Source organism: Bombina bombina, chromosome 7 (genome assembly GCF_027579735.1).
Source record: "Bombina bombina isolate aBomBom1 chromosome 7, aBomBom1.pri, whole genome shotgun sequence".
In the NCBI taxonomy this organism is placed as follows: domain Eukaryota; kingdom Metazoa; phylum Chordata; class Amphibia; order Anura; family Bombinatoridae; genus Bombina; species Bombina bombina.
The window spans coordinates 38,053,771-38,078,785 of record NC_069505.1 but is presented as its reverse complement, the minus strand read 5'-3'; the positions used below and the strand labels follow the sequence as shown (position 1 = coordinate 38,078,785).

General features: G+C 38.8%; 1 protein-coding gene across 1 annotated transcript; it reads right to left on the bottom strand.

Annotated features, from left to right (window-relative positions):
* CFL1 (cofilin 1) lies at positions 1-24,905 on the bottom strand. Its single transcript, XM_053720042.1, has 4 exons — positions 24,740-24,905; positions 2,378-2,685; positions 1,203-1,279; positions 1-1,086 (listed from the first exon to the last, which is right to left on the bottom strand). Exons 1-4 carry the CDS (start codon positions 24,740-24,742, stop codon positions 974-976), a joined length of 501 nt encoding a protein of 166 aa, XP_053576017.1. The 5' UTR covers positions 24,743-24,905; the 3' UTR covers positions 1-973.
* Between the last annotated feature and the right edge of the window lie 110 nt (positions 24,906-25,015).

Here is a 25,015-nt window from a genome sequence, read left to right as displayed (position 1 = left end):
TCTCATTTATAGATTTTTATTAATGTCGGCTCTGCCAGAACGACTTCCATATTAGTAACGCAAGACAGTAGAGCGCAATGGAGATGAGAGGGAACTGAAAGGGTGAACAGACAAAGGAATTTCTACACCCTCCCAAAAAAAACAAAACAAATCCATTGACACTGCAGTACAGAAGGTGAGCATCACAAAATTTGCAAATGAAAATTGGCAATATATATATAAAAAAGTGGAATGCAATGGTGAGGCCAGTAAGTGATGTCCCATATTCTTAAATTAAAAATTCAGTTGGGAAGAAAAAAAATAAAAAAAATTAAAGTTTCCTGCCCAAACTTTAGCAGAAAGAAAGTGCCTTAAGGGTCTGAACTTAGGAATTTGCACAAAGGAGTTCTTGGGAGGCCATAAATATTGCCATTCTAGTGCCAGATTAGTTGCAAAAATACAGGAATGCTGTAGAAATATGGAATCTCTAAAGAAAACAAACGTTATTCCTCTTAGGAGCTAGTTTTAGAAGGGTTTGTTTAGGAATGTTAGAACAGCGCACTGGATTGATCCAGCATTCCCTCTTTTTTAAAACTACAAAGTACATCCTGATAAGAATGTTAAGGGCCTTTCTGACATGATCCCATGAAAAAGAGGCAGCGAAGATGCCAGGCTGCATTTGGCAAAATAACTCATAACTTGTGGGGTAAGTGCAGAGTCTGGGGAGGAAACAAAGGTGGGAATCTTATTGGAAGGTAAAATGCCTCGGTTTACAGGCCTAAGAGGAAAGGAACCACTGAGTGACAAATTACTAAGGGGAAATGGAAGTTGTGCCCATCTGCAGACATATGATGCCCGTCTGGAGTCAAGGAGCCTCACAAATCCAGGGAGATCTGGGAAATTTAGGGTAGCAGTATGGACACTGCTGGGTTATGGTAACATGGAAGCCTCTTTAAGAAGTGGCACAGACACGGAGGGAAGAGGAATGGAGACTTCACAAGGGCTTTCCTTCCAGGGAGATGACCGTGTTCCCTCCCAACTTTTCAGCAAGGGTACTGCGATCCTTGATATCTTCTTTGTGGTTTGCTTGCCACTCGTGCTTGATACCTAGAAAACAGAATATTGGTGAATGGAGGGTGGCACGGGCATCTGTTCTGGTTACATGTTATCTAGATGGTACAGTGAGTAATCTCACTGCAGATCTCATTAAGTAGCAGTCTTACCTGTGAATTTCTTCTTGATCGCATCTTTAGAGCTGGCATAGATCATTTTGCTTTTTAGAGGAGCATCTTCAGGAGCCCTAATAAGGAGACAGAACACACGATTTGCACATACATTAATACAATCTGTATATCAGGGCTCAAACTCAGGGAGCCATAGTCCTAGAATTTTACCACTTACTTGGCATTTTTGTTAACATCCATGTAATGCTTAGAACAATGATAGACAATGTCCACATGGTGGCACTCTAACTCAGCATAATACATCTATTATATATACACATAATAAAGGGTTATAGATGGTGTTCTATCTAGAAATAGAGCAATAGTGAAATCAGAATCAGACAGTTGGTGTTATACGCGTTAAAAAGCCCAAGTACCACAACTAAGGTTTAACCTTGGGCTCTGGTTGGTGGATTTTAAAACTGTTCATCTATCTAAAAACCTTTCCAATTGCAGAGTGGCTTGATCCTTCGTTTTAAGGAAGTGCTGAATTGTATAGTAGTTGGAAGGTACAATCAATGCTACTTCAGGCTGAACAAGTCACAAGTGGTTGTTGTAGCCCATTTTAATTTATAATGAAGACTCAGGCTTTTGCAACAGCCACTGATGCCAAAACCAGCTACACTAAAACATGGGTTGCCTGACCATCTGGACATTAACTTAGATAGCTTTGAATAGTATTTAACAGTTCTTCTAAATTACTGTAAGGACCAAATGTTTTACCTCCAGAAAGGTAAAATTATCCAGGTCAGTCATTGACAAATGCTTTAATGTAGACTGAATATTAAAGGAGCCAGACAAACTTCATAACAGGGTAATGGCCTTATGTAAACCTTCAGTTAGGTTTTCTGGTAACTGTCAAGCTACTGATTTGCTCAAGTATCACAGGATGCCCTGACCAGTTCATTTTCTTTGCTGTACATTTAAACCGTTACAGTAAAATGGCTAGTCTACGAGAGAAAACCCCCCCCCAAACAAGTTCTGCTTAAACTGTAATTTAGCCCTATCAGAAGGCTGCAACAGTCAACACTTTGTATTTTAAGCACTTCAGGTAAAGTTAGTGGCTAGAACCTCTTCTGGGAATACACAAGCCAGGTATAGGTTTTAATTTGTTACAGCCTAGACAGAGCACCATATTCACATGCAGAATGCCTACAGATGTAGCAAGAGCTCACCAGAAGAGGAAGACTAAGTCCTCTTTCTTTGACTCTTTTGTCTCATAGGTGGCATCATACAGTGCATAACGGCAGTCATTAGCGGGCAGCATGTCTACGAAGTGCTTGTAGGGGTCCTCCACAACAGTTCCACAGTCTCCTACTAAGAGTTCCTTCCCCTCTTCCAGGATAATGCTTTTCTTATCGTGACTCAAGCAGAAGAGAACAGCCTTCTTGCGTTTCTTGATCTCCTCAGGGGTGCAGAATTTGCGTACCTTCATGTCATTGAATGTCTTGATCACGTCATCGCAAACTTTCACACCTGAGGCCTGAAAAAAAAAAAAAAAAAAAAAAAACCAGAACATGTAAACAAAAATAGAAGAGAAAATGCTGCAAGTTTCATGAATTCAAAATAGACCAGACCCCAGCATAACTACAAGGAAAGCACATACAAGATTGATTTAAAAAAAAAAAAATAATGGAAACCCATATTCTTAAAGGGACATGAAACCCAAAAAAATTCTCTCATGATTCAGACAATACAATTTTAAACAACTTTCCAATTTACTTCTATTTAATTTGCTTCCTTCTCTTATCATTTGCTGAAATGTTTATCTAGACAAGCTCAGGAGCAGCAGATAACCTAGGTTCTAGCTGTAGCTATATCTCTCGATTGTGATTGGCTCCCCCATGAGTTCAGTTAGAAATTAGTGCATTGCTACTCCTTAAACAAAAGGATACCAAGAGAATGAAACAAATTAAATAGAAGTAAATTAGAAAGTGGTTTAAAATTGTATTCTCTATCCGAATCATGAAAGAAAAAATTTGGGTCTCATGTCCCTTTAAGTATACCTCCTAATTTGTTATTTTTGGAGGTGCTGACACTAGTGAATAAAATAAAGCTGCTCAACCAACCAGGAGTGGCAGTCACACAGCTGACTTAAAGGACAAACTTGTGCATAGCCTAAAAGGGCCAATTAATTAATGTATATGCAAACAAAGTTTAAAAATTGCTGGCAAGCATTTTAAAATGATCAAAAAATAAGCAAAATTACATAGCCAAGATATCTGTAGCAGCCAACTCCACCCCCTTATCAGTGTTTAGATAGGCATTGTATTTCACAGTTTCTAGGCATGCTCCAGCAGATAATCCCTATACACTTTTGCATTCTACCAAAATAGATACAGCCATAGAAGGAAATGTGTCGGGGGAGTTAGAGCTTTACAATCCAGGAACTAAAAAAAGAAAGGGTTAATGACGAGGCACTGCAGTATAAATGTGCAGGTAAAGTAATTAAAGTACATATATTTTGTCTCTATCCCAACTTGTTTTGTGTCCCTTTAAGCAATTGTCCTAGTGTTTTTAAACATAAGGGGCTAAACCAAGGGGAAAGAAAAAAAAAAAAAGTTGCTTTACACTGCCCATTGAGCATGTTATTACTTGCTGTGGCCAATTGGGTAAAGAAAATCTTGTACATAATTTAGAGCGACACTAAAAACAGCATTTATCTGAGGTTAAAGTGAGTCAACCCTAGCGTGAAACACTGGGATTGACCATTGAAACAAAAGAGGAGACTCATTTGTGAAGTCTAACTGTGCAGAAAGCTCCTTCGTTTCAAGCGATCATCGCTCTGAGCCGCTAAGGCAGCCCACGGCAGAACGTTGTTTTGCTAAGAGGCGAAGTTTCCACTTCTTAGCAAATGGCGTGCGTGAAATTAGATGTCACAGGGAGAGAAGCCAGAGTTACTGCACAGCTATTGGCTAAGAGGTGAAAATGTCACTTCTGAGCAAAACAGTGGTCAACCGCGGGCTGCCTGAGCAGCGATCAATTGAAATAAAGGAGCTTTCTGCACAAAGTATGTTTACTTCATGAATGAAATTCCCCTATGTGTTTCAATAGCCAATCCTAGCGTTCCGCAAACACTAGGATTGACTTTCCTTTTGGCTTTAAAAGTGACTCAAGTCAAAATTTGACTTTCATAAATCAGATAGAAAGTTTAACATTGCTGCTCTAATTTAGTTCCATTAAAGTGAAGGTAAGTCATAGCGTTTGTGCACATTTAGTTAGTGATGGTAAATCCTAGCATTTCAGTCTTTATATTAGAGCTGCAACAACCAATCGGCATAATAGATTAGTTGGTTTGCAATTAGTTTGTCTGTGCACAACACCAGCTGCTTCACTCCAATGGACTCCTGCACATGGTATTGGGTTTTATGGTTATGTCCTTAGCCTAAAGGATGTCTACAGACATTTACTTTTTCAGAACAGTATAAGTACCTCTGGCTTATGTGCAACCCAGATATAAGTCATCATTTGGATTGTTTATATTAAATCAGGTGATTTGGAACTATGGTTTTTACCTAGCCCCTAGATTGATGGGAGTTATTTGAATTGATGTGCACTATTTTCTGTTTGCACAATTAGTGTATTTCTTGCTATTGCTAATTATATGTACTGTATAAATAAATGTGTAAGGCTTTGTCCTGTTATTTATATAGTCATTAGCACTTTTGATTCATTTTTTTTATATATTTCTAATTGTTATATGTACCAGATTCAACCTTTATAAAGTATATATCTGTTATTTTTAGAGTGGACTAGATATTTTCCTCTAACCTTATAGCTGGTTATTTACCATTGCATATAGATATTCAATATATGTTAGAATTAAGTCAAGGGTTACTTTTAGATGCCCCTTGCCAAGGTGGAAAATAGTTTGCATTGGTGAATATCCCACTTTGGTGAAATTGGCAAAACCCTCCTTATGTATCTCAAGCACCTCAACACCATCTGAGTGCCTCTTCTCGGCTACAGGAAATATAGCTGCAAACAGAGAACCAGCCTTTGCCAGAAGCATGTGGACATGTTGAGATTTTTGCATTTCAATGCAAAGTTTCTGAAAGAATAAATAACCGAATGTTAGAAACCGTGATAGCCTACATATTTATAGTTCTATTTTTTCCAAACAGTTTTTGGTTTTGTTTAATTATAAAACTGTGCTCTGCTGCTTAAAAATTGGACAAACAGTTGTGTTAATGTAAAGTTTTAGTCTGAAGTTTATATTTGTAACACTCAGTATATGGATTTTATTTAAAATATAGGAAACTATTATTGATTTTTTTTATCCGATTAGTCGAAAAAAATATATAATCGGCCGATTAATAGATTATGAAAATAGTTGCAGCCCTACTTTATATTTACACTTGAATTACCAGCTCCTACCGAGCATGGGAAAGAATTCACAAAATATATGTATATACACCTTTGTGATTGCTAATAGAACGATAGAGTGGAAATAAACATTAAAATGTGTCAGAAACAAATCTGCTACTCATTTGAAGCTCAGACTTGGTGCCATTGTGTGGTCTTCTGATACAAATTACTGTATTTACTGGGCCTTTGATAGTTTGCGAGACCGAGTAAACTGTAGTCTTACTTGCACTTTCTAATCAGGGTTCTTCAAACCACAGGCCAAGACACATTACTGCGTTGTGACTCGAGTGTTGTAAAAAAGTTAACACGTTTGCCAACACTCAGGAATAGAAGTACAAGCACATTTTAGTCACTTTGCCAACAATTGCAGCTCACTTGTATATTACTTCAGAAATTCAAACCAAGCATAAAAATAGGGTCACTAAGGTATGTGGTATCATGGCACTGGGAAAAAAGTTTGAAGAACCCCGTTTTAATGCACTAGCTACTACTGAGCATGTGCAAGAGTGATTGGATAGAGAAGCAGAAAATTAAAGTTTAGAAACTAGTGTAACTTGTATTTAATGGTCCTTAAATCTTTGCAATACTTCAATTAGCAAAAACACTAGTTTATTACTGTATCAGTGGCATATGCACATATGCTGAGTGACCATGCACCAGCATTCAAACAAACCCCCTTTGTCAGTCAGTGGCTTGTATGACATTACAAAACACAATGTCATAAATAAGGTAGTGAGGCCTAAAATGGAAAACAACTAATTTGCAAGTTAATGTAGTGACACATTTCTTCATTTTACAGCTTAGACTCTCTCCAAGGGCAGGCAGTTAGCTAAGCACAGGTGCCACGGAATCAGCAAGGGATAGGCTTCAGGATGTTGAGTGAGACAGGAGGGTGTGGTGTTGCAGTCTAGTGACAAAGAGACATAAGTAGTGTTGTCCAGGAAGAGCTATAAAGGACTAGTACCCAACAGCACTCAAGGCTTTCAATCTGCATATTCTTTACAGTAGTCTATTACATGCAGTTCTATGAATATTGGTGTATACTGTCCCTTTAAGACTACAGTCCATGAACCAGAGGCCAGCCAAATTTTGATGCTCCTGATTATTTTGTCCTTTTACCTAGCTTAAAGGTGCAGTCCACTCAAATTGTGATGGTTTAAAACTATGGATCATCCTCCAATCAGGGCTTCCCCCAGCGGAATCAGTGTCTGATTCAAAGCCATGACTGCACATTTTAGACCCAGGAAGAGGCTTTGCAACGGGCAGAGGAAGCTGGAGCGGCTTTCAAGATTAAAAGTTATTTTTTCACAACACAAGTGAAATGTAAATTGATGAATTAAAGTGCCCCGATTATTAATTGAATTTTTATAAAAACTGGGCACTTTAACAAAAAAAAAAATTACATTCACTTTAAGACTGAGAAGGAACAACAATTTCCTGATTAATATTCTTATTAGAAACAACCTTAGGAAGAAATCCAGGTTTGGTAAGCAAAACAACCTTATCAGAATGGAATATAAGATAAGGCGAGTCGCATTGTATTGCATAGTTCAGAAACTCTTCGAGCCGAAGAGATAGCAACTAAAAACAGAACTTCCAAGATAGAAGCTTAATATCTATGGAATGCATAGGTTCAAATGGAACCCCTTGAAGAACTTTAAACCTTTTGCTCCGCCATGGAGTTTGAATTTAGTTCTTAAACAAAGGCTTAATTCTAACCAAAGCCTGACAAAACGACTGAACGTCTGGGACAACTGCCAGACGCTTGTGCAGTAAGATTGACAAAGCAGATCTGTCCCTTTAAGGAACTAGCTGATAACCCCTTCTCCAATTCTTAAAGGACAAAATCCTAGGAATCCTGATCTTACTCCATGAGTAGCCTTTGGATTTGCACCAATAAAGATATTTATGCCATATCTTATGGTAAATATTCCAAGTGACAGGCTTTCGAGCCTGAATCAAGGTATCTATGGCCAACTCAGAATCCCTGCTTAGATAAAATCAAGCATTCAATCTCCAGTCAGTTGCTGAGAAATTAGATTTGGATGTTGGAACGGACCCTGAATGAGAAGGTCCTGTCTCAGTGGCAGAGATGACATTTCCACCAGATCTGCATACCAAGTCCTGCATGGCCACGCAGGTGCTATCAAAATTACCAAAGCCCTCTCCTGTTCTATTCTGGCAATCAGACGAGGAAGGAGAGGAAAAGGAGGAAACACATAAGCCAGGTTGAACGACCACGGTACTGCTAGAGCATCAGTACTGCTTGAGGATCCCTTGATCTGGACCCGTAACAAGGAAGTTTGGCATTCTGACGAGATGCCATCAGATCCTATTCTGGTGTGCCCCATTGATGAATCAATTGTGCAAACACCTCTGGATGGAGTTCCCACTCCCCCGGATGAAAAGTCTGACGACTGAGAAAATGTTTCCCAGTTCTCCACTCCTGGGATATAGATTGCAGATAGATGGCAAGAGTGAGTCTCTGCCCATCGAATGATTTTGGAAACCTCTATCATCGCTAGATAACTTTGTTCCCCCTTGATGATAGATATGCTACAGTTGTGATATTGTCTGACTGGAATCTTATGAATTTAGCTAAAGCCAGCTGAGGCCACGCCTGAAGCGCGTTGAATACCGCTCCAAGTTCTAGAATATTTATTGGAAGGACAGCCTCCTGAGTCCACACACCCTGTGCCTTCAGGAAATTCAAGACTGCACCCCAGCCCAAGAGGCTGGCGTCCGTCGTCACTATGACCCATGCTGGCCTGCGGAAGCACATTCTCTGGGACAGATGATCCTGTGACAACCACCAAAGAAGAGAGTCTCTGGTCTCTTGATTCAGATTTATCTGAAGAGATAAAATTTGCATAATCCCCATTCCACTGTCTGAGCATGCACAGTTGCAGTGCTCTTAGATGCAAGCGAGCAAACTGAACTATGTCCATTGCCGCTACCATTAGTCCAATTACCTCCATACACTGACGGCCGAGGAATGGAATGAAGTGCTCGGCAGGTGGTTAAGATCTTTGATTTTCTGACCTCTGTCAGAAAAATTCTCATGTCTACCGAGTCTATCAGAGATCCCAGGAATAGAACTCTTGTGAGAGGGACAAGTAAACTCTTCTTTATGTTCACCTTCCACCCGTGAGATCTTAGATAAGCCAACACGATGTCCGTGTGAGATTTGGCTAGTTGGTAAGTTGACGCCTGAATCAAGATGTCGTCTAGATAGGGCGCCACTGCTATGCCCCGCGGCCTTAGAACCGCCAGAAGGGACCCTAGCACCGTAATGAAGATTCTGGGAGCGGTGGCCAACCCGAAAGGAAGAGCCACAAACTGTTAATACTTGTCCAGGAAGGCAAACCTGAGGAACTGGTGATTATCTTTGTGGATAGGAATGTGAAGATACACATCCTTCAAATACACGGTCATATATTGACCCTCCTGGATCAATGGTAAAATTGTCTGAATGGTCTCCATCTTGAAGGATGGGACTCTGAGAAATTTGTTTAGAATTTTGAGATCTTAAAAATCGGTCTGAAGGGTCCCTCTTTTTTGGGGAACCACAGACAGAGTAAAACCCCTGCCCTGCTTTTGGAACTGGGCAGATTACACCCATAGTAAATAGGTCTTCTACACAGTGTAAGAACGCCTCTTTTTGTCTGGTTTACAAACAACCGTGAAAGATGAAATCTCCCCCTTGGAGGATAATCTTTGAATTCTAGAAGATACCCCCCGGGGTCACGATTTCTAAAGCCCAGGAATCCTGAACATCTCTTGCCCAAGCCTGAGCAAAGAGAGAAAGTCTGCCCCCTACTAGTACCGGTCCCAGATCGGGGGCTGCCCCTTCATGCTGTCTTGGTAGCAGCAGCGGTCTTCTTGGCCCGTTTACCTTTATTCCAGGTCTGGTTAGGTCTCCAGAATGACTTGGATTGAGCAAAATTCCCCTCCTGCTTTGTGGCAGGGGAGGAGGTAGAGGGAACACCTTTGAAGTTTTGAAAGGAATGAAAATTTTGTTTGGCCCTCATTCTGTTTTCTTATCCTGATGAAGGGCATGGCCTTTTCCTCCAGTGATGTCGGAAATGATCTACTTCAGTTCAGGCCCGAATAGGGTCTTACCTTTGAAAGGAATAGCTAATAGCTTAGATTTTGATGACACATCAGCAGACCAGGACTTAAGCCATAACGCTCTAAAATGGCAAAACCTGAATTCTTTGCCGCTAATTTCACCAGTTGAAAAGCGGCATTTGTAATAAAAGAATAAGCTAGCTTGAGAGCCTTAATTCTATCCAAAATATCATCTAATGGGGTCTCAACCTTAAGAGCCTCGAACCAAAAAGCAGCTGCAGTAGTTACAGGAACAATGCACGCTATAGGTTGTAGAAGAAAATCCTGATGAATAAACAGTTTCTTTAGAAGACCCTCTAATTTTTTTTTATCCATAGGATCTTTGAAAGCACAACTGACCTTAATAGGTACAGCTGTACGCTTAGCCAGGGTAGAAATAGCTCCCTCCACCTTAGGGACTGCCACGAATCCCGAATGGTGTCAGATATGGGAAACATTCTTAAAAGTAGGAGGAGGGGGGGGTCGGAGAGAACGGAATGTCTGGTCTATCCCACTCCTTAGTAACCATGTCCGAAATCCTCTTAGGGACCGGAAAAAACATTAGTGTAAGTAGGAACCTCTAGATATCTATCCATTTTACACAATTTCTCTGGTGGAATTACAATAGGGTCACAATCATCCAGAGTCGCTAAAATCTCCCTGAGTAACAAGCAGAGGTGTTCAAGCTTAAACTTAAAAGCAGTCATATCTGTTTGAGGGAACATCTTTCCTGAATCAGAAAGCTCTGACAACAATTCCCCCACCCCCAATTCAGAACATTGTGAGGGTACATCGGAGATGGCTAATAAAGCGTTAGAGGGCTAGGCATTTACTCTAATACCGGACCTACTGCGCTTCCCCTGCAAAGCGGGCAGTTTAGATAATACCCCTGTGAGGGTAGTAGACATAACTGCGGCCATATCTTGCAGGGTGAAAGAATTAGACACACTAGAAGTACTTGGCGTCGCTTGAGTGGGCGTTAAAGGTTGTGACACTTGGGGAGAAGTAGATGGCATAACCTGATTTCTCTTCTGACTGAGAATCATCCTGAGACACTTTTATCAGCCAAAATATGTTCTTTGCAATGTAAGGCCCTTTCAGTACATGAGGGACACATTTTAAGTGGGGGTTCCGCAATGGCTTCTAAACACATGGAACATTGGCTTTCCTCAATGTCAGACATGTTAAACAGGCTAGCAATGACCACAAACAGGCTTGAAAACACTTTATTTAGTGAAAAAATAATCTGAAACTGTACTGCGCCTTTGAGAAAAAAAAAAAAAAAAAAAAAAAAAAAAAAAAAACACACACAACACGATTTTTCCAAAACTGCTTTAAAACAATAAAATTATCCCAATTTTATGATAAAAGCATCCCAACTGTCCAGCTAAGTTTACCCCACAAGTAAAGGAATACTTAACCCTTACCAGAAAAATGTAGTGCTATAAAACACTTATTTCAAATAAAAAACACCCCCTGCACCTCGCCACAGCCCTGCTGTGGCACCTACCTGCCCTCAGGGGGTCTGTAAAATCAGATTAAACCTTCGATTTGGCCCAATACTGTTCTAAAAGGCCCACTGGAGTTGGAGCTTGCTGCTTGTCAGGGAAAAACGGCGCAACTGAGGTGCGAAAATAGACCCCGCCCATCTCACTCAATGTCTCACCGCCTAAAATAACCACACCAGAGCGGTCTAAAACCTAACCATGTGGGTTCATATATCCATAAATGAAGCCATGTGTACCCTCTTATACTCAAAGTATATATATAAAAAAAAATTTTTTTAAAAATCTCATAAAACGTTCTAGCCCAATATGCAAGTTCAGTAATACCCCTCTTTATACTTTAGGATTACTGCTTACCCTTTCCCTCATGGCGATACTGTCAGCCAATTCTGAAATAAGTCTCTCCAGGAAAAAAAAAAAAAAAACAAACAAAAAAAAAAAAACACCTGAACATTCCTCACTGCTTATAGCATGAAAAACATTCCTCACACTGAAGTTTAAGTACTCCTCAGCCATTCTGTAGGAACTACTCGATCTTAGTAACAACTGCTAAGATCAGCCACCAGGCAGAAGTCTTCATCCATCTGCTGCCTGGGAGAAAATAGTACACACCGGTACCATTTAAAATAAAGTCTTGCTTGAAGAAAATAAAACATTTTATCACCCCTTTCACTTTATCCTTCCTATTACTTAGAGTAGGCAAAAAGAATGACTGGGGGTGGAGTTAAGGGAGGAGCTATATAGACAGCTCTGCTGTGGTGCTCTTTGCCACTTCCTGTTAGGAGGATAATATCCCACAAGTAAAGGATGAATCCGTGGACTTGTATCTTAGACGAAACTGAGTTTCCAGTCCCTTTAGAGGAGGTATGCAAATAGTTTACTGAATGAGAACAGAAATCCCCAAGTACTTCTGCCCTAATGGCTTTAAAGCCCAGTGTCAGGACAAGCATGGAACATCCGAACGGTGTTAAGCAGTTACCAAATTTAGACTGCAAGCTACACAGCCCAAGTTATGTCTCTTATCTGCCTAAATGCACCTAATTCCATAAGATTAATGAAGCAAAGCCATCCTAAAGCTTTATATAGTGGCCAATAAATCTTGTTATTTTTCTCCCGCCAGTTTCACCCTTAGAGACAGTACACTAAAATGTTTTTTCCATGAATGTATTTTCAATGACTTGTTATACCAGCAGCAGAGTAAAAACTGTGAGAAATTGCATTTTCAGGTTTGTGTATATGAAGTAGCTGGTTTTGTGCTTTTAAAACACAGCCTATTACAATGGATTGAGCTTCAGGTAATCTCATTATGTTATCACTTTGTATACACACACTTGCTTCCTTATCTTATATTTGAATGGAAAATCACAGCTCAGAAAACAATGGAATATCATCTTGTTACTTAAAGGGACATTAAACCCCCAAAAAATTCAGATAGAGAACACAACTTTAAACATTCCAATTAATTTCTATTATCTAATTTGCTTTCATTCTCTTGATATCATTTGCTGAAAAGCATATCTAGATAGGCTCAGTAGCTGGTTGGTGGCTCCACAGATGCCTCTTATGATTGGCTCACCCGTGTGCATTGCTATTTCTTCAAAGGATAGCTAAACAAAGCAAATTAAATAGAAGTAAATTGGAATGTTTTTTTATTAAAAAACCCACACACTCTTGATATTCTTTGCCGAGTAGCATATCTAGATATGCTCAACAGCTGCTGATTGGTAGAAGCACATAGATGCCTTGTGTGATTGGGCTAACCCATGTGCATTTCTATTTCTTCAAAGATTATCTAAAGAATGAAGCAAATTAGATAATAGAAGTAACTTGGAAAGTTATTTAAAATTGTATTCTCTACCTGAATCATGAAAGACATTTTTGGGGTTTAGTGTCCCTTTAACTATCCAGCACCCCACTTGGGGTGTATTTTTTCTGCTGGCTGTGTTTACTTAGACTACTTAATTGCCGAGATTCCAGTATCAAAACTCAGTATAGGTTGAGATATCGCAAACTAAAACCGCTATTTCAAGGCCAAAATATGGGTAAAGGAGCTACTTGTAAACAATTTAATACACTCCAGCAGGGTAAATGGATTATAGGGAACAATTTAAATGGGAGAATAGTCCATTTAATGTGATATAGCCAGATCACCAGTCTCTGCAGTCACTTAGCTCACCTGTACCCAAAGAGGAAATAGGTGCACTAGCAACACCAGGGGTCATTTCAGCTTCATTCAAGACACCAAAAATGGTCTCACAGCTTAGCTCAGAAAAGCAAGTCAAATAATAAGCCAAAGACAAAACTGAAATGCAAGTCTATTATAAAATGTTCTGTATCCTCAGGAGCAGCAATGCACTAGGAGTTAGACGGCAATTGGTGCCTACCAGATAGGTCAGCTAGCTCCGCATAATGCCTTGTCTCCTTTAGTTAAGGATACTGCAAATTTAATAGAATTTAAGGGATTATCTAGACTTGCATTTTAGCCAATCAGTGCTAACTCATAAGTAACTCCACAGGCATGAGTACAAAGTTATCTATATGTCACATGAACCAACGCCCTATAGCTGTGAGAAACTCAAATTCACTGAGATAAGAGGCAGCCTTCAAAGGCTTAGAAATTAGCATATGAGCCTACCTAGGATTAGATTTCAATACCAAGAGAACTAAGCAAATTTGATAAAAGAAATTGGAAAGTTCTTTACATGCCCTAGCTGAATCTAGCATTTCTTTTCGACTAGATTGTCCCTTTAACAGTGTAGCCTTAATTGGTCTCCCTTTTAATTTACTCCCAATGTTCCATTTACCTGCTGAAGTATTAAATAGTTTACAGCTAATTTACCTTTATTCCAGCCGATTGTTAGTGGTATCCCTACCTTAAGGGACAGTCTAGTCAAAAATTAAACTCTCATGAATCAGATGGGACATGAAATTTTTAACTTAGCAATTTACTTTATCAAATTTGCTTTGCTCTTTGTGTTTAGTTGAAAGCTAAAACTAGGTAGGCTCATATGCTAAAAACCACCTATCATCTCAGTGCATTCTGACAGTTTTTCATAGAGACAGGGGCAGTCTGCAGAGGCTTAGATACAAGGTAAGAGGTAAAAAGTATAACAGGGTTGCACTGATACCATTTTTTTTTAGACCAAGTACCGATACTTTTTTAAAATACTCGCAGATACCAATTACCGATACTAAGTCATTTTAACAGTGTCCCAAGCACAATACAGACTATTTAAGACCGCTTCTTTATAATTATGAAGAACTGTAACAAAAGATATTAAATAAGTTTTATTTGCTTGTTGTCACAAAGTTGTAAAGACTCTAAGACATTTCAAAGAATACGTTTATAAAGAAAAATAAAACATTAAAATATATTCATAACAATGAACAACAAATGTAATATAACAACCAACTAAAAGTGCAATACAGTAAATATTATACCAGTGCACTGTTTAAACATGGGGAACAATATGGGCTAGCTTACATTTGAGTGGTAAGCTTTACCAATGCTCTCTTTGCATGTCCAACTCCATTAGTCTATTGAGTTGGAAATGTGAACAGCGCATTGGTAAAGCTTACCACTCAAATGTAATCTAAATCTAGTCCTATTATTGTAAGAGGTGTGTTCATAGAAAAAAAAAATTAAGTTAATGCCTATAAACACTCTTCCTGCAATCATATAAGATAAGGATGTTCCTCAGAGTACAGTATGTTTTGAGCATAATTGTGCAAGGTAAGAACTAGCACTATAACAGGCAATCTAGCAATTATAATAGTTTTTCAAACGTTTGCTGTTGTATTGTTATTGTAGGAGAGATCACTGTACCTCATTCAGACAATTTGTATTGGTAGAACAGAAGTGAACCATTTTTAGTTAAAGGGACACTGTACCCAAAATTTCTTTCGTGATTCAGATAGAGCATGAAATTTTAAGCAACTTTCTAATTTACTCCTATTATCAAATTTTCTTTAGTCTCTTGGTATCTTTATTTGAAATGTACAAATGTAAGTTTAGATGATTTTTAAATCTATAGTTTTGCCTATTTTTAAACATTGCTCTGATTTTCAGACTCCTAACCAAGCCCCAAAGTTTTAAGAGAATACTGATGTATACCTACTCCAGCTTGCTCCTGTTTGTTTAAAGGGTCTTCATATGCAAAAGGGGTGTGTGTTACTTTCCACGTGCACTGGGCTTTCCAGCTACCTTTCCAACAGAGCTTCCAAGTAAGGCTTTATAATATTTATATCAGTATCTGTGCATCTTATTCTTTATAGTAGTGTCTATTACATGCAGTTAAATGAAAGTGTGTATACTGCCCCTTTAATGATGGTAAACCTTCCCCTTTATTAAAACAGATCAGAATGTTAGCTATATAGAGTTGTGCTATAATTTATCTTTATGTATGAAATTTGAATACCCCGCACTCCACCCCAATTTCAAAAGTCAATTTTTCTGTGAGCAAACAGTCAGAATTGTTCTCCAATCAGTACTCTAGCTACAACAAAAGTACCTTAAAGGGACATGATACACTAGATTTATCTGTGCATAAATAATCATTTATATAGCCCACCTGGGAGGGTCTAAAAATAAGCAAAACTATACATTTTTACAGACTCCTAACCAAGCACCAACATTTTAGATGTACAGGCATACCGCCTTGTGCTTTGCTGATATTTCTCTTTTAACAAATTGAAAATATATGGCAACCATGTGTCGGGCAAGTTTATTGTGCCACCCCCTCTAACAATGTATATACACATACCCCTTTATACACATCACAAGCAAAAAATGATGGTTTGCATTTTTTTTTTAAATAAAGGAAAGTAAATTGTTTAGACATAATGCTATTGCACACTTAGACTACAGTGTGGTGTAGATTTAAACTTATTTCGTTGCTCTGGAACCAAGCCTGCAATATCTGAGGTACACCTGTATACTGGTTGTCTAATGGGTCTTTATATGCAGGGGGAGGGGGCCAGCTCCTACTTTACCAGCCCAACTTCATCAACAGTTTGATGCTCCCAGTTTAGCACTAAGTTTTTAAAAGGTTGTATTCTGGATTTGGATTAGTATCTGTGCATGTTCTTCATATTAGTGTATTACATGCAGTTAGATGAAAACTGGTGCATACTGTCCCTTTAAGGGGAAAGTGCTGATGGGTGTGCCGAGCCCTGATTTACAGTTTAATGTCTACTGCATATTACCTCAACTTAGGATATGATCGGACACGCCTTAGGTCCCATTATAAATGGCCATGGATCTCATTCTTGTACCACAGATTAAGCAGACTCCCTGAGCACAAATACTATGCAGGAATATGTAACCAAACAAGGGACAGTCTAGTATAAATTAAACTCATTATTCAGATAGGACTTAATTTTAATCAACTTTCCAATTTACTTTTATCATCAAATTTGCTATTTTCTCTTGGTATTCTTAGTTTAAACTAAACATAGGTAGGCTCATACGCTAATTTCTAAGCCTTTGAGGGCTGCCTCTTATCACAGGCTTTTTAAATCTCTTTTCAACACAAAGACAGAAAGTACACGTGGACCATATAGATAACACTGTTCAGGCACAGGGGGGTATTTAAGATTTAGCACAAAACAATGCTAAATTTAAGACAATAGATCAGGGCTCGACAAACCCAGGTAGCCACTGGCTCCTAACTTTTTGGGTTATCCTTCATATCTCTATGTACAACTGCCACTGTCTGGCTCCTAATTTTTGAACAGATTTGTCGAGCACTACAATAAATAACAGTCACAGTCATGTGATCAGTAGCTGGAAGAAGGTTCCTAGATAAAAGGCAATCAGAGGTAAAGTATATTAATATAACTGTTGGGTATGCAAAACTGGGGAATGGGTAATAAAGGGATTATCTATCTTTTAAAACAACAACAACAACAACTCTATGGTAGACTGTCCCTTTAACTACATTACCATATAAAGTCTTACAATTTTGTTTTACAAGTTTTAAACTGCAACCACTAAGCAGAACCAGACCAAGACAGTAATTTGGGTCATCAGAACAACTAATGTATTGCAGCTCTGACAGCCAAGGGGTTTAATCCGTTTACACAGAATATGCTTTAAACAGTCAGATGGTTACAGCAATGTACTTCACTATAAATCCCAATACAATTGTGTGGGATCAGAAATGTGCTGCCTGTCAGCAAGCTGCAAACAGGCAGATTAGTTCAAGCCATGCAGTAGAATGTAAATATTCTCACTTGAATGTGAAATCACAGGACTACTACATTTGAAGGTATAAAGATATAGGTTCCTAAATTGATTAGCAAAACCCCCAAACAAGACATACAACTTTACTTGTATTATTAACTTTAGTTCTTTCGGTATCCTTTGTTAAAGAGTAATATGAAGGTGAGCTCATGTCTAGCTTAAAGGGACACTGAACCCAAAAAATTCCTTTCGTGATTTAGATAGAGCATGCAATTTTAAGCAACTTTCTAATGTACTCCTATTTTCAAATTTTCTTCATTGTCTTGATATGTTTATTTGAAAAGCAAGAATGTAAGTTTAGATGCCGGCCCATTTTTGGTGAACAACCTGGGTTGTTCTTGCTGATTGGACAGCACCTTTGAACAAGTGCTGTCCATGGTCCTGAACCAAAAGTTAGCCGACTCCTTAGCCGAGATGCCTTCTTTCAAATAAAGATAGCAAGAGAAAGAAGAAAAAATAGAAGTAAATTAGAAAGTTGCTTAAAAACACATGCTCTCTGAATCAGGAAAGAAAATTTGGGTTCAGTGTCCATTTAACTGGCAGGAGTTTTTGCAACAATGTTAATAGCAATACTATACATAGTTGCAAACACTGTTACCATAGAATACTAGACACCTGAGCTCCTATCATTCTACCTATTCTTCAAAGGAATAAATGGTGTCATCTCTTACCAAGCAGCATTTGAAGCTACACGATTCAAAAGTTTGTGGTTCCCTTAAAGGGACAGTTCACTCAAAACTTTTCTCCCCTTTAATTTGTTCCCAATGATCCACTTTACCTGCTAGAGTGCATTAAATTGTTTACAAGTAGATCCTTTACCCTTATATTGGCATTAGAAATAGTTGATTTAGCATGTGGTATCCCCACCTATTCTGAAAGTTTGTGGCCGCAGGTCCCAGCTATAGATAAGCTTTGTAAACACAGCCAGCAGAAGAAATTACACTCCCAGTCGGATATAACAGAGATAAGGTAATAAAATGTTGATTTTCCATTGTTCTCTCCAAGTACTGGTGATTGGTTTATGCACAGACATAAGATAAAGAAGCAGGTATATGTGCACAATGTGATACAGTAATGAGATCTGATTATACCTACAAGCTCAACCCATTTTATTAGGTTGTGGCTTCAAAACACAAAATCAGAGCTTTAATATTCACAAATAAACCTTAAAAAGCCAATTTTCATACATTTTTTTTACTCCGCAGTTGGTAAAAAAAAGCAATTGTAAACACATTAAGGGGAAACTATTTTACTGTCCCTTTAAATCCACCAAGTGGATAAACCACCTTTATAGAGAAATTTACATCTGCAGATTACATGTTCCACTATATGGTAAAAAGCAGTTTGTAGCACACTTAAAGGGACAGTCTGAATAATGACTTTAATTTATACTAGATAGGACTTTTAATTTTAGTCAAACTTCCAATTTACTTTTATCATCAAATTTGCTTTTTTCTCTAGGTATTGTTAGTTTAAACTAAACATAGGTAGGCTCATATGCCAATTTCTAAGCCTTTGAGGGCTGCCTCTTATCACATGCTTTTTAAATCTCTTTTCAACACAAAGAGACAGAAAGTACATGTGGGCCATATAGATAACACTGTGTTCAGGCACAGGGGGTTATTTAAGATTTAGCACAAACCAATGCTAAATGCAAGACAATAGATAACAAACAGTCACAGTCAAGTGATCAGGGGGCTGGAAGAAGGTTCCTAGATACAAGGTAATCACAAAGGTAAAAAGTAAATTAATATAACTGTTGGTTATGCAAAACTGGGGAATGGGTAATAAAGGGATTTTCTTTTAAAACAACAACAATTCTATGTTACTGTCCCTTTAACCACTGATTTCTTTTTGTAGTGGCTAATGACAAAGGAATTCTCAGAAGCTAGATAGCCAGTTATAAAGAAAGCTGTACTAAACGCCTGAGCAAGAACCACCCCATGACAAGTTACAGTGCAAGTTGAAACCTTGAGAAAACACTGCCCAACCTGTACTTAAGATCTGTCAGACATCCCCTAAACATTAAAGGGCCACTCAATGCAGTAGAATTAAATATGGGCACAATATAAAGACAAATAACTCACTAGCCCAGTGCTTTCCAAACTGTGTGTCGGGACACACTAGTGTGTCGGCAGGAGTGTGTAGGTGTGTCCCTGCTTCAGCACAAATTTTTTTAAATGTATTTATTTTTTGGGTTTCTGACTTTCCGTCTGCCTGCTACGCATATCACATGGTTGACACGTGATTGATACCTTGTGGGTCACAGATCATCTTAACCAATTGGTGCAGCTCAGTGGGAACTGAAACTATTACTATTGGCGGCATATTGGCTCCTGACTGCACGTGTAGTCTCCTTAATTGGCTCGTGACTGCATGTGTAGTCATTGAGCAGGACAGCAATGTGTTTGCAGCGCGGGCAGTAGTCAATCGGACTCGCCGAGCTCTGAGGGCGGCAGCTTAAACGCTGAGCTGAAGTCACAAGTCAGTGTTTTTTATTTGCAACTAGCTCCCAGTAGTGCATTGCTGCTCCTGCTCTTGATATATGGATAGGAAGTGGAAACTTAAATATGCTTGATGATGAAATGTGAGTGTCTTTATCTAATATTCCACCAAATATTCAGAAACTGTGTTCATCCCATCAACATCATACATCCCATTAAAATAGTAATTAGCTATTGGTGTTATTAAACTTTTTTTTAATTCTTGCACATATTTACTGTTACTTGTAAATACATTTTATTATTATATAATTTATGTATGTGTCCGTATCTCTTAAAACAAGTTAGTTTAACCTTTTTGCTAGTACAACTGATTTAATTACTGTGTCGCGAAATGATGTAGGTCTAAAAAGTGTGTCACCAACATGAAAAGTTTGGAAAGCTCTGCACTAGCCAGTTTGTCTACCCTACATAGAAAGCCATGATTAAAGACAGACAATAAGTTCAGGAGTGTCTCGTACAAAAACTAATATTTAACATCTAATTATACATAGATAAAGCAGGACTTGCCAAATGTGCTCAAAGCCTAGGAGACAGACCATACATTTAGGAGCCAAAAAAGAAACACAACTCCTTATGGCTAGTTCAACACATCAGGTGAGCCAATCACAAGAGCCACCAATCAGATCACAGTAGTGCATGGCTGACCCTGAGGTAATGCTGTTCAAATATCTTGAAGCCAATTGAATAGTTTATATTGCATGCTCTGGATCATGACACTTTAGTGGCCTTTTAAACTTAAAGAGCAGCCACAGTTATTACATTGCTGGGACAATACTGTCAAGATTCCATATAGTCCTCACTACCTCTAATGCTTGAACACATTTCCACTTGCCCCAGAGAGGCTGAAGTGTGTGTGTGTATATATATATAGCATGATCCAAAACAAACCCTGCAACATGCTACATTTACTGCAGTAGCACATTTAAAGGGACAGTCTAGGCCAAAATAAACTCACGATTCAGATAGAGCATGTAATTTTAGATTTTTTTCCAATTTACTTTTTTTTCCCCTTTCTATTTTTTCCTTTAATAACATTTTCTAGAATAGAACATAACATTCTTAATTTCTAAATTCCTAGCCGGGACTCACCTGTCCCCGTTTTAATCAGCAATAACGCTATTAACTAATACAGTAAGCAAAGATACTCTACGGCCCTTAACTCTGTACCTTATTATATTATGTATCCTATAGAGCCGGTATAAAGGATAGATGAGAAAGATATAGGAGTGTTACATAGAGAGGGGAGAGAGTAGGGGAGGAGGAAAAAAAAAAAAAAAAAAAAAGGCCAATCACAGATAGAGCTGCATCCCACTTCGTTACCATTAACTCATGTGTTATTTTTCCCTGTTCCCAGTAATGCCTTCTTTCTAAATTTAGGATGTGTGTGACCTGGGTCTTCCAATTGTTTAAAGGGACACTCAGGGTAAATTAAATTTTCATGATTCAGATATAGCATGTAATTTTAAACAACTTTCCAATTTACTTCCATTAAAAAATAAAATGTGCAGTCTTTTAGATTAACAATTTTTGAGTCACCAGATCCTACTGAGCATGTGCAAGAATTTACAGACTATACGTATACGCATTTGTGATTGGCTGATTGCTATCACATGGTACAATGGGAGTGGAAATACATAACTTTGAAATTTGTTATAAAAAAAATCTACTACTCATTTGAAGTTCAGACTAAGTGCTATTGCATTGTCTTGTTATCTTGCATTTATTGATTATGCAAATCTAATGTGTTGACTGGTCCTTTAAGGTGGGGATCACTGGTGACTTCCATTTCCAATTTACTTTTATCACCAATTTTGCTTTGTTCTCTTGGTATTCTTAGTTGAAAGCTTAACCTAGGAGGTTCATATGTTAATTTCTTAGACCTTGAAGGCCACCACTTTTCAGAATGCATTTTAACAGTTTTTCACCACTAGAGGGCGTTAGTTCATGTATTTCATATCGATAACACTGCTTGTGAAGTTATCTGGGAGCAGGCACTGATTGGCTAAACTGCAATTCTGTCAAAAGAACTGAAATGGGGCAGTTTGCAGACTTAGATACAAGATAATCACAGAGGTTAAAAGTATATTAATATAACTGTTTGTTATGCAAAAATGGGTAATAAAGGGAATCTATCTTTTAAAACTATAAAATTCTGGTGTAGACGGTCCCTTTAACCGTCCCTAAAAGGCCACCGCAAAAGACTTTAGTGGCCAGTTCTAAGGGAACCCTAAAGTGCATATCTAAAATATTCTTCACATGCTTTTTGAACAGTTGCATTCCTGTCTGCACAAACATTGCAGAAAGTTTGATTCATAAAAAGACATTTTGGGCTTCATGTCCCTTTTGAACAAAAGATTTAAAAACAACTTTCCAATTTACTTCTATTATCAAATGTGCTTCATTCTCTTGGTATCCTTTGATAAAGAAGCAACACACTAGCAGGACCTAATTAACCCATTGGGTGAGCCAATAACATGAGGCATACAGGCATAGCACTTCAGATATTGCTTTTTACAAACTGAAAACTGTGGCAACCTTGTGTTGAGCAAGTCATAGCACCATTCTTCCAACATACACACCAACAAAAAGGTAATGACTCGCTCAGATGACAGCATTTTGTAGCAATAAAGTTGTTTTTTTAGTTAAAGTACTTACATAGTCTACAGTATAGTGTAACTAACTTATATGCACTGGAAAATAAAAAGTGAGTCACTTTATTGTGCTGGTCTGGAACCAAATATGCAATCTCAGAGGTACGCTTGTATGTGCGACCACAAGTCAGCAGCACCTGAGCCTATCTTGCCATCATTTTAACAGAGGATACCAAGAGAACAAAAGTGTAAAATCACATGCTGTATTGGAATTGTGAAGACAAAAAAAGGGGGGGTTATGCCCCTTTAAAGGGACATTAAACATACGGTAAACTAAAAAAATAATTTTATTTGTATAAAAAACAATCTGCAATATATTTTCATTATTTCTTTTGTCCCCTTTTCCTGTAATTCCATTCTGAAATTTTGAGCTTTTCAGTTCCCGTTCGAACTGGAAGTGCAGAACACTGTTATATTCCTCACAGCCATTGGCTGCACACTCTAGTGACCTATTTATAACTGTCGCCAACTGGATACAGCAGAGAAAGGAACCTATGTTATAACATGGCAGCTCCCATTGCTTTATAGGCACTAAAACTTTACTTATTTTGTTAATATTTAAACAGCCAATGAAACGTTAAATACATCTACAGGTTATTCTCTGACATCTTTTCTTTGAACGCATAATTATCGCTAGCATTTATTTAGTGTTTCATGTCCCTTTAAGGGAGAGTCTTGTCAACATTAAAACTTCCACATGACTCACAGGGCATGTCATTTTAAACAACTTCCTAATTTAATTGTATCTTTGTTCTCTTGGTATTTTAATTGACAGCTAAACCTAGGTAGGCTCATATGCTAATGCAGTGCTTCACAAATGTTAAAACATTTTTTTTTAGGAGCCAGGGAGTTGAATTTGTATAGAGATATATGGTGAATAACACAAAATGTTAGGAGCCAGGGGTAAAGTTCTAGGAGCCAGTTGCTCCCAGGCTCCTGGGTTTGTCGAGCCCTGTGCCAATGTATCAGCCCTTGAATGCCGCCTCTTGTCCAAATGCAACTTCAGTTTTTCACAACAAGCGGGTGCTAGTTTATATGTCAGATTACATTGAGTTACCAAGGAGTCAGCACTGATTGGCTAAAATGCAAGTTTGTCAAAAGGACTGAAATAAGGGGAGATCTGCAGAGGTTTAGATTAAAGGTAATCAGAGGTAAAAAGTGTATTAATATAACTTTGTTATGCAAAACAGGGGAATGGATTATTTTAAACATTCTGGTGTTGACTGTCCCTTTAATGATAACATGTTAAAGTACCAATGGGCCGTACCGTGCACTTTAACCCCTTGATACCCAACAGCAAAGGAATACTGCAATGCCTTGCCTACAGCCACATGAGAGGCTGCTGCAGACCCAGCACATTACACAAAGGACTGTTTGCGAAGGGCCAGTGTGTACAGACACCGTATTGCCCCCCTCAGCAGCACATGCTGGGCTAGATTTATCATACTACTCGCGGACAGACGTGCATGCGCCTCATACAGAGACGATTGGGGGGTAAAATTCATGCGCGCGCAAAACCGCGGAATGAAAGGAGGGAGTGGGCACAAAGCTGCCTGCCACGCGCAAATCACGCCCTTCACCCGAATGAATGGGACGTGGACACCCGGCGACACAATCAGTTTATTCATTGCAAAAAGTCTCCTAGACAGCACCGGCCGCTTCTCACGTCACTTTTTGTGCCTCACTACACAAATTCACCGCGCTATTAAATAAAAACCGCTTAGTAAAGCTTAATATAAAAAATATGCGCCCTGAGGAGTTCTTTATTCAGAAGGTGGGGCGGGTAGAAGGTGGGGCGCGCGCTCTAAAACACCTGCGCCGCGAGGACGATGAACCCGCGCGCTGCCACGCGCAAATAACATTTTTTTTTATAACGAAGTGGAAAAAAAGCGCGTGAAGGCAGAATGTGAACGTCAGTCCCTGTATAGAAACGAAGCAAAAAGGTAAATAAAAACTACCCCAGTGAGATGGATATAGCGGCAACTGAAGAGTTAGAGGCTGGTGACGCAGCTGTGCGGTTAACGGTCTAACAAAAACCCTAAAAGGCTTTATCTGACAGGAGATTAAATAAAATGGCGTCGTAAGGGAGCGGTCCCAGCAGCTTCCCCCCCACCAAGTAGACCACCTCTCACTGCCCGACTAGGGTCCTACTTACCATGTTTCTTTATTTATATCCGAATAACGAAGGGAGTTATGCGCTGAAGGAGCTATTCAGGGTGGGGAAAGAAAGCGGCCGGTCTCTATGGATAAAGATGACGAAAAGGGTTGTACCACCGCCTGCCAGACTCACGCCGAAATGAAGCCTAGCCCACCGCCTCTTTCCGCTTTCTTTAAGCGCCGCACAATGAGGGGGGGGAGGGACTGGTTTCCGGTGCGAGAAGCAGGCGGTCCTGGGAATTGTAGTCTGTAGAATCGAAATGTACTCTAAAAT